Raw genomic sequence first — 9,347 nt, forward strand, 5'->3', positions numbered from 1 at the left:
TTTTCATTGATATCTTGGAAACTTTGCATCTTAGCGACATGACTACTAAGACAAACCGAAAGCTCATAAAATTAGTTACAAGTTTTATCTAGTCAAGTTTTTCGATATCTTGAATAGTATTTGAGATACCCGCTCTTGAAAGTTTATTTAGGGATTTTAATTTTATCTTGATATCTACATCAGTGATGCTGTTAGGCCATGTTTGGTATCATTTTCGTATAAATTGGGGGTGCTGAATTCATTTATGGTATCACATTGGCACTATTCCGAAGTAAAACCAAAATTTAAAAAAAATATATTTAAAAAAAACCCTCTTCACGCTTAAACCGCTGAACCAATTTCGTTGAAATTTGGTATAGAAATAGTTTCAGTCTTGACACAGGACATAGGATGGTTTTTATAACCAAAAGCATCTTTTGAGGATGTGAAAAGTGGGGTGGAAGTTTGTATGAGGAGTCAATAACCGCTGAACCGGTTTAGGTGAAATTTAGGATGGTATACATCTGTGATTTAGATGAAAATGATACCTAACATGACTTCAAACTTTACCTTAAGCAGTATTTACCTCAGGAATTCAGTTTCGTCGACGAAGTTGAATTCCCCCCATACTCCATTTCACAACTTTAAAGGATGATTATTGAGATATAAAGTATCTTATGTCCTGTCTTGGGACTCGAAATATCTGTATACCAAATTACAATTAAATCGGTTGAGCGGTTTAAGCATGAAGAGGAATTTAAAAAAAAAGGTATTTGTTTAAAGTTTATATGTTTTTTCTAAGGAATGGTGTCAATGTGATACCAAAAATGAATTCAACACCCCCGATTTATACGAAAATGATACCAAACACGGCCTAGCAGCTTCACTAATGTAGACATCAAGATAAAATTGAAAGCCCTAAATAAACTTTCAAGAGCGGATATCTCAAAAACTATTCAAGATATCGAAAAACTTGACTGAAAAAAACTTGTAACAAATTTTATCCGCTTTTGGTTTGTCTCAGTAGTCATGTCGCTAAGACGCAAAGTTTCCAAGATATTAGTGAAAAACCGAAAAATGAGACCTTCTTTTCCCCCTCTCCCCCCCAGCACCGGGGCTACGGCCGGGGACTTTTGATATGTTCACCTCCTAACTAGTCCAAACAAAGTTACGGAGTCAAAAATTGTGTTCCTAGCATTTCCCTCTATAACTTCTTATTTCTTGGCCTATCAATGAAGTATATTATATGTAAACCATCGTACCGATATTAATGAAGCTTGGTATTGTAAAGGTTCTAAGGATGATCATTAGCGACTTATTGTCCAAAATTATTTCACTTATTAAGGAGTTGGATATGAACTAGAAAAAAATCCCAGGCGGGCGAAGCCGTGGGCTTAGTTATATAGGATAAATTGTAATATTTGTAATAGCAAAGGGTCTGATCAGATAAAAAACGGTGTCATGCTTCAAAAATCGTTAAACGTTTATTTATTAATTGCATTATACCGACAACTTACTACGATTACGTCGATTACAAAATAATTTGTCACGCAACCGCGATCGATAAAATAGATCATATCTTTGTCATGCCTCATTTTGTTCAGTAACTTCGTATGTTTATCACAATGTGGGTTATTTTGATATGATAATCATAGTGAAAAATGTAAATAATGAGGGTGTACCCCGGTGTTTATCAGAGGAATGTATTAAAAAATGAGAAGGAGAAAAATGATGGCGGTATTTCTCTGTTTGCAACAAGCTTACGTCACCAGACTACGGAGTTTTTCAACAATTCTTCTCTTCATGGCGTCCGGTATATTGCTGAGAAGGATCGACCATTTTGTGAAAAGTAAGTAAATCTTGTGTTATAGTTTAATTGCAGTGAATTAATCACCTAATTAGGGAAGATTTTATTGATACCGATTATATTTCGAAACGCTTGAAAAATAACCATCGTTTTTTACAGGTTTATGTGGTTCAGTTTCTGCGCAGTAGGAGCGGTGACCACTTGCATCATCATTGTCAGTTTATGGGAGAAATTCCAGACTAACCCGACGATAACAGGTGTATATATAATAATAGCATATAATAATTACTTAGTTGTTTCGACTCGGTTATACGAGACTACCTTTAAAAACTTCGATCTCCCAACCGAAGTTGAGTTGTTACTTTTCGAATATTTGAAACTGAACTCAAAGGGAATGGAGTTCCATGCACACATAATTAAAACGTACTTATCTATTTTTGTGTTTCTAAATTAATACAGCCAAATGGCGAGACTAAAATTTTGAGTCTTGAAATTGTAGCCCTGACTGCAGTTCTACAGATGAGAACTCCGAAGACCATTGCTATTTAAAAGATTAAGTAATTTAATGAAAAAAAAAAAGCGCTGGTGGCCTAGCGGTAAGAACGTGCGACTTTCAATCCGAAGGTCACGGGTTCAAACCCCGGCTCGTACCAATGAGTTTTTCGGAACTTATGTACGAAATATCATTTAATATTTGCCAGTCGCTTTTCGGTGAAGGAAAACATCGTGAGGAAACCGGACTAATCCCAAGAAGGCCTAGTTTCCCCTCTGGGTTGGAAGGTCAGATGGCAGTCGCTTCCGTAAAAACTAGTGCCTACGTCAAATCATGGGATTAGTTGTCAAGCGGACCCCAGGCTCCCATGAGCCGTGGCAAAATGCCGGGATAACGCCAGGAAGAAGAAGTAATTTAATGACCTAATAAAGTCAAAGACAATGTTTTGCAGGTTTGGACACGGATTTTCACAACTGGGAAGTGCCTTTTCCGGCGGTTACGATTTGCGATCTTAATCCAGTCGATGAAGAATTATTGCAACAATATATTAACACGTAATGGCTCCTCTACACGATGGGCCAACGCCGGCCACTCCAAGGGACGCATTTATGCGTTAGAGGCAGCAAGTGATATTGCTATGTCATTCTACCGCATGGCTGCGTCTCTTGGAGTGGCCGGCGCTGGCCCATCGTGTAGAGGAGCCATAAAAACTTAATGATGAACATTGTTTGTCGCTAATTAGTTGAGCGGGAGTGAAGTATTGTAGCAGATTTGCGGAACAATTAAGTTACGATATCAATTAAATAATGCTTAGTTAATAGATTGTAATAGCGGAACTGGGTAAAGTAAAAACAAAACAATTAAAGGTTATGTAGGTGAGCGTTATGCAACAAGAGTTTCAAAGACAGTCGAAAGTTTTGATTTATCTTGCTTTGTTTTAGAGTAGTTAGTTAGGTAGGTATAGGTATTTTCCCAGGCTTTACGTTTTCTCTCTCATTTCAAGAGCGAAGTTCCTAAAGTTTTTATACTGGCACCCTTTCAAACCAAAAGCTTATTTTTTTTCCATTACGTTTGCTATAGGTAGGTTTTCATTCACTTTAAACGTGTGTATGTTATGTAGGACATGGGGAGAAACTCCACCCTCGCACGCAGCAGACATGCTCCGCTGGCTCGCGACCCTTAGCTACCGCACGATAGTGGAGCGCGCTAAAGAGTTCGCGATCGACCCGGAGCTGGTCGGCCGAGGCTCTGAGGTGATGTCCCCGCCAGCCGCGGACCCGAAGAAGGCTGTGTATAGCGTGAGTAACAATGATAACTCCATCTTGCTATTGTTTTGAACATAGGGAAACACTCCATCCTCACACGCAGCAGACACGTTCCGCTGGCTACCCCTCTAACTATGTCAAGAAACTGAAGAAACCTAAGTGATTTGGTTAGGAAGCCTTTAGAATCAAGAGGTCTTCTTTTAAACTCGCTGATTCGTACCGTTGCTGCCGTTTACTAAGGGGTCTGTTCTAGTTCTGGCTTCAGTCGTGAATGTTGAACTACGCTGGTTCAAATACAGCCTCGAGGACCTAAGCTGACACCGTAGACAACATGCCAATCGCTAACGCTACGTAGCGAACGAAACGCAACTGTCACTGTCACACAAATATAGAAGAGTGATAGAGAGACACAATGCGAAGTGCAATCGATCGTCACCTTGGCTAGGCCGCTTGATATATTTTATTTAGTAGTATTCCCAAAGTATACCTATTAGACTATTTATATACATGGTCATAATCTTTATCGTTAAAATTATTTTATTTTAGATTGTTCGTCACCCCGATTCATTGTTCTACGAGTGCGAATGGAAGGGTGATTCTGAGGAATGTTACGATCTGCTAGCGCCGGTCTTCACTGAGATGGGATTCTGTTACGCCTTCAACTCGCGGCACGCCGAGACTTCTTGGCCGTGGTAAGATACATAATAACAATTCCTCTACTTAAATTTATTGTTTATCTACATGAAAACACCTTTACCGACATGTGCCTGGCATGCATGCCAAATGAAAAATGACCTGAGCACTTATGTTCTCTAATTCAATATTATATTACAGGCAATCACAAACCGAATCGGAATCCTTCGCAGAGGCGTTTATCCACGAGACAGATGCTAAATGGTCCTTCCTCTTCAACTCGTACCGTAATGATACCATCATTGACGTAAGATGTTGTCTGTATTGTAATATTTCCTATGACATGCCACTATTTATAGTATAACTGCACAGCTTTAAAATGGTAGTAAATCACAAGAATTTATATAAGGTCTAGTCAGCGTTATGGAAAATGGCGCCGCGGCGCAGTTGCGCCAACGTTGCGTCGGTCAAGCAGCACTAGAAGCCATAGAGTTGACTAGACCAGCGGTTCTCAAACTTTTTTGGTGACGGAACCCTTTCAGCGCGAAATATTTGACGGAACCCCAAATTAAAAAAATTCTTTCATCACTGTGGACCAGATATACCTATAGAAGAGCTGTTTTTTTTTCTTATTATTACAAGTATATTTTCGCGGAACCCCAACAGAGGCTTTGCGGAACCCTAGGGCCGCGGAACACACTTTGAGAATAGCTGGACTAGACGCAGACGCTCCGGAGACACTATGTGGCGTGGCCCTTCCCCTGGCCTTATTCCCATTGTGGCCAATTTTCGCCGTTGTTGGGCGTTCTAGGTACTCCTAGAACCTAAGAGATTGCGCACAGTGCTGTTTCAGTGGAATTTCAATTCGCTAATTATCTGTCTGACCAGGCCGCGTAGCCAAGATGCCAATCGCTTATGATAGAGAGGCGTAAAGCTTTTCGTTGTCGAAGCGATAGCGATTGTAACCTTGGCTAGGCCGGCTGTCCGGCTACAAAATGAACTTCCTGCCGAGGTTTTCTTTAGATGGAGATGTGCCAAATGTGCAATCGTCCATAGGCTTCGGTCACCGTTTACCATCATGGCTGTATGTTTGTTTGTAACCGTCGTGGTATACAACTTTTAATAAGCCTCCATTTCAGATTTACATCCACGCAACCGAAGAAATGGCGGGCTTAGAGCAAAGCGCCCAGCATTCCTGGGACCGTCGCGTAGAAAAGGTTTCTTTCTCCGTGAAACACACGTATACGACGGAGGACGCGCGGCAGCTGTCGATACGGCAGAGGCGCTGCGTCTTCGCTGACGAGCAGGCTCTGGAGACATCGGACATATACACATACTCGGCCTGTATGAGGCAGTGCCGCATGCAACGGAGCAGGGCCGCGTGCAAATGTGTGCCGCATTTCTATCCTAAAATACGTAAGGAAATGTTTTAATCTCGGAACACTTCTTGTTATATCAGTTTTGTGAAACATATGGAATCGTCACACAACTCCTACAATCGTCATGCAAAGGTCTCGCATCCCCTTAAGTTTTCTCAAATTGGGCCAAAAGCTGGTGCGGCGCGGTTCCACGAAGCGTGTTAGCGGATTTACGAAAAATTTAAAGAGCACCGCTAACTGGCGCGGACGGGTGGGACAGATTTTACCTACAATCGCACCCACGTACTTGCAGCTGCTCCGTGCACCCGCGCCAGCTAGCGGACGGCCTTAGATTAAAATGCCCCATATAGAAAGCATGTCAGCAGCTATACCTACTAGTACCAGTGAGGGCAGTGCGCCAATCATATGGATTCTAAGAGTTTCACAAATGTTAAAAGCCTTTCATATCTTGCAGCGGGCTACCGGCACTGTACAGTACTGGAGCTAGAGTGCATCGCGAATCACATGGCCTCCATCACAGACGTGTCCTGGTGTTCCTGCGAGCTGGGCTGCTCGCACACGGTGTACGAAGTGGAGAAACTTACCGAAGTCGAGTAAGTTAACTAACATTATACAGTAGTAGACAGTACGTTTGCTCGCACACGGTGCCCCATTTAGTCGAATTGGTAAGCAATATTCGAAGCCATGCCTACAACGAATTTAATCGATCGACCAAATATTACCGCAATGTAACGAAAATTAGCGTGCTAGTTCCTGAACTGTCTCAATGGGGCGTTAGGGTACAGGATGTGAGTACCGATTAATAAGTATTGTCCATAAGACAAGAGAAAGGCATTTGGCTGGTGTCAGAGAAAGTAAATAGGAAATAGTAAATATTAAATACCTGATACCTAAGATTGTTTAAATTGAGAGCACGCCAAGTTTGGTACGATTGCACGCAACAAATTTCTGTTGTAATGTGTTTTCTTTCAGTACGAGCAAAGGCCCGATGTCAACGACGTCACTGGAAACGGAGTTCGTATCATGGCCCATGGTGCGGTACAAACGTGAAGTGTTGTTCGGCTGGGTTGACTTGTTGGGTACGTGCCAAAATAAAACGCAATTTTAAGCCTTACCCATGCTTATTGCTTAGATTCAGAAACATTTTTGACAAAACACTGTTTAAACGTACCTATGTAGGTATATATTTTTATAAATTAAGATTTTTCATTTAATGATAATGATGATGAATGAGGACTGCGAATTTTTTAAAGAAATAATGCTATTTTTCCTATGGAAATAAATAATAGTTTTGATTCAATGTTATTTGGTACCAGTTTGGTTTTACCTTTATTATACACGTCACGTAACTAGAGCATGAAAACGGCAGCCATATCGACGGTAAGGTCAAAAAAATTAATGGTTGAAAATGATAAATTGATGATAATTCAGTGTTTGCCTGTTTGGCCCCACGTTGGGCGCCACTTTGCCAAAAAAATTATACGTAAATTCTGTATGTTTTAGTATCATTCGGCGGCATCGCCGGCCTGTTTCTTGGCTTCTCACTACTATCCGGAGTAGAACTGATCTACTTCTTCACACTTCGAGCTTGGTGCGCGGCCGTGCGAGACAGAGACACGCTAAAACGCGAGCGGGCCGAGCGTCTCGCTCGCCCAAAACCGCCGTACGACCTCAGTTTAGTGCCATGGTAAGATTCTTCCTCTCACCTTGCTATCGGGGGTTGAACTGATCTACTTCTTCACTCTACGAGCTTGTTGCGCGGCCGGCCGTGAGAGACAGAGACACACTGAAACGCAAGCGGGCGGAGCGTCTCGCTCGCCCTAATAGAGGGAGTCTTAGAGGGAGAATAGAAGCCACCCATAGACGTAAAGTCACTGTATGAACTTACTTTAGCTTAGTGCCATGGTAAGATAAGGTACTGTTCTTCAGCTTGCTTTTTAATAAATAAAACTGCTTTTTTATATGGCAGGCAAACGAGCAGACCAATGGCCTGATGGTAAGCAACAGGGATGTGATGTGAACAGGGGTGTTGTTGTTGTTGTTGGGATTTGGTGCTTAAAAAACGTCAAATATTACATTTTTGCTATTTTTTATTTCAAAAAACGAAACTTAGTATTTGAGCAAGAATATAGGCGCATTTTATTTAATAAACGGTAACTTGGCCGACTTTTCGGGATCTAGACGATTTCGTTATATATAATGACGAAATTACCTAGCACTTATGCCGCCGGCGCCGCCGCTAATACGTTCCTGTTACCGACTTGGTCCGCATCCGCATCATGCGGATGCGGATGTTGAAAATAATGCGGATGTTCCGCGGATGCGGATGCGAATATTCGCAACATCCCTGGTAAGCAACACCAGAGCGGTGGCAAGTATCCATAGGCCCTGTAGAGCCATCGGAGCATACATTTTATTACCAGTGAGGCTGTGACTCTCCGACAAGACTGATTAAAAACCTCATTCTCGATGTTACAGGTGGAAGCAACCGCCAGCCCCTCGCAGCGCGCGCCCTCTTCTTGTAAAGAGTAAGGATCAGCCACCCCAATATTCCCCACCACCTGGTTACACCACTTTCTTACCTTAGAAGGTTTGCAGCTATATCACTCCTAATCTGCCTTGCTTTTAAGATTATCATAAATTAAAGTTAAATACAATGTTGTTTTATTTTACTCTTGTATCGGACCCCGGGGTTTGTATGTGGGAATAGTTTACACTAGCCAAAGAATAGGTAATCTTAAAATCTGTAAAAACAAACTTTTTAAATAACATTGCTAAGCAAACTGGAGCTATTTTTAATTCAGTTTTCATTCAATTTTATACTAAATGCAGTTATAAATCAAAATCATGCCCGCACCATAAATCCCGGGGTATGCTTAATACTGACAAGCGATAGGTACTCGTCGGAGCGGCCAAAGTGCTCACATATATCTAAACACGCGCTCTAACGATGTTCAGATATATTTGAGCTATCGGCCGCTCCGATATATAATGGCCACTGTACGAGAAACTTAGCATCGACATCGAAACGTAACATCGATCAGATTGAGTCATATCATATCAACTATTAACGTAATTTGATGCTGCCATGTGTTTATAATTGTTGGGCGCCATATGGCGATCTTATCAGCGTCAGGCGTGGCTCACTCCGCGATTTCGTAGCTTTGCTACAGGTAGCTAAAAGTCCATCCGTTCGACCCCAATTTTGGGGTTTGCCATAAGCCACCTAGCGGCCATATCTGTGCTGATCGTGACAGACGCGTTTTGTTAGTACGTAAGTGATCTGTACCTAGTACTATTATTTATTCTGTGTCAGCGTGGCTATAGTGGTAGTCCGACTAACAGGCCAATACGAAGGTGCACCTAACATTAAACCGATATTAGAATCATATTTGTTAGCTGCCATTCGCGCGGGCCACTCGCACTAATACTTGTAACGGCTAAGTCAGAGCAAAATGACCACGCGAATGACTGCTAACTGACATGATTTACTGTAACAGTATTCTGAGCCTGCACCAACTAGATCTTTCGGTTTAGCCCATGGTTGACTGGTAGAGAATGCCTTCTGGCATTAAGTCCGCCATTTGTACTCTTCATTTATTGTGCAATAAAGTTTAAATAAATAAATAATAAATGATTCCAATATCATTCTAATATCGGTTTGATGTCTAAGCTTACTCTGGACGGTAGTGACCCAAAAGATTCGAGCCCTGTTAGCTCTTTTTTTAGGGCTCGTCTCATCTCTTGACGCCTAAAAGGCTAAAAGCCTATTTTACTAATTAAATAGAAAA

At 41.6% G+C, this 9,347-nt stretch overlaps 1 protein-coding gene across 1 annotated transcript; it reads left to right on the top strand.

Annotated features, from left to right (window-relative positions):
- Window positions 1–1,574: 1,574 nt before the first annotated feature.
- On the top strand, window positions 1,575–8,156 carry LOC134666134 (sodium channel protein Nach). Its single transcript, XM_063523290.1, has 11 exons — window positions 1,575–1,828; window positions 1,946–2,043; window positions 2,731–2,833; window positions 3,400–3,577; window positions 4,091–4,236; window positions 4,379–4,484; window positions 5,317–5,593; window positions 6,011–6,149; window positions 6,529–6,635; window positions 7,060–7,243; window positions 8,035–8,156. The coding sequence occupies exons 1-11, from the start codon at window positions 1,650–1,652 to the stop codon at window positions 8,141–8,143; spliced, it is 1,626 nt and encodes a 541-aa protein (XP_063379360.1). The 5' UTR covers window positions 1,575–1,649; the 3' UTR covers window positions 8,144–8,156.
- The last annotated feature ends 1,191 nt before the right edge of the window (window positions 8,157–9,347 follow it).

This window comes from Cydia fagiglandana, chromosome 7 (genome assembly GCF_963556715.1).
Source record: "Cydia fagiglandana chromosome 7, ilCydFagi1.1, whole genome shotgun sequence".
NCBI classification, from domain to species: Eukaryota; Metazoa; Arthropoda; class Insecta; order Lepidoptera; family Tortricidae; genus Cydia; species Cydia fagiglandana.

Coding starts and splice junctions, on each gene's coding strand:
- LOC134666134 (XM_063523290.1), top strand. CDS start 1,650: ATGAGGGTGTACCCCGGTGTTTATCAGAGGAATGTATTAAAAAATGAG. Junction 1,829..1,945: donor GATCGACCATTTTGTGAAAA/GTAAGTAAATCT, acceptor CGTTTTTTACAG/GTTTATGTGGTTCAGTTTCT. Junction 7,244..8,034: donor GACCTCAGTTTAGTGCCATG/GTAAGATTCTTC, acceptor TCGATGTTACAG/GTGGAAGCAACCGCCAGCCC.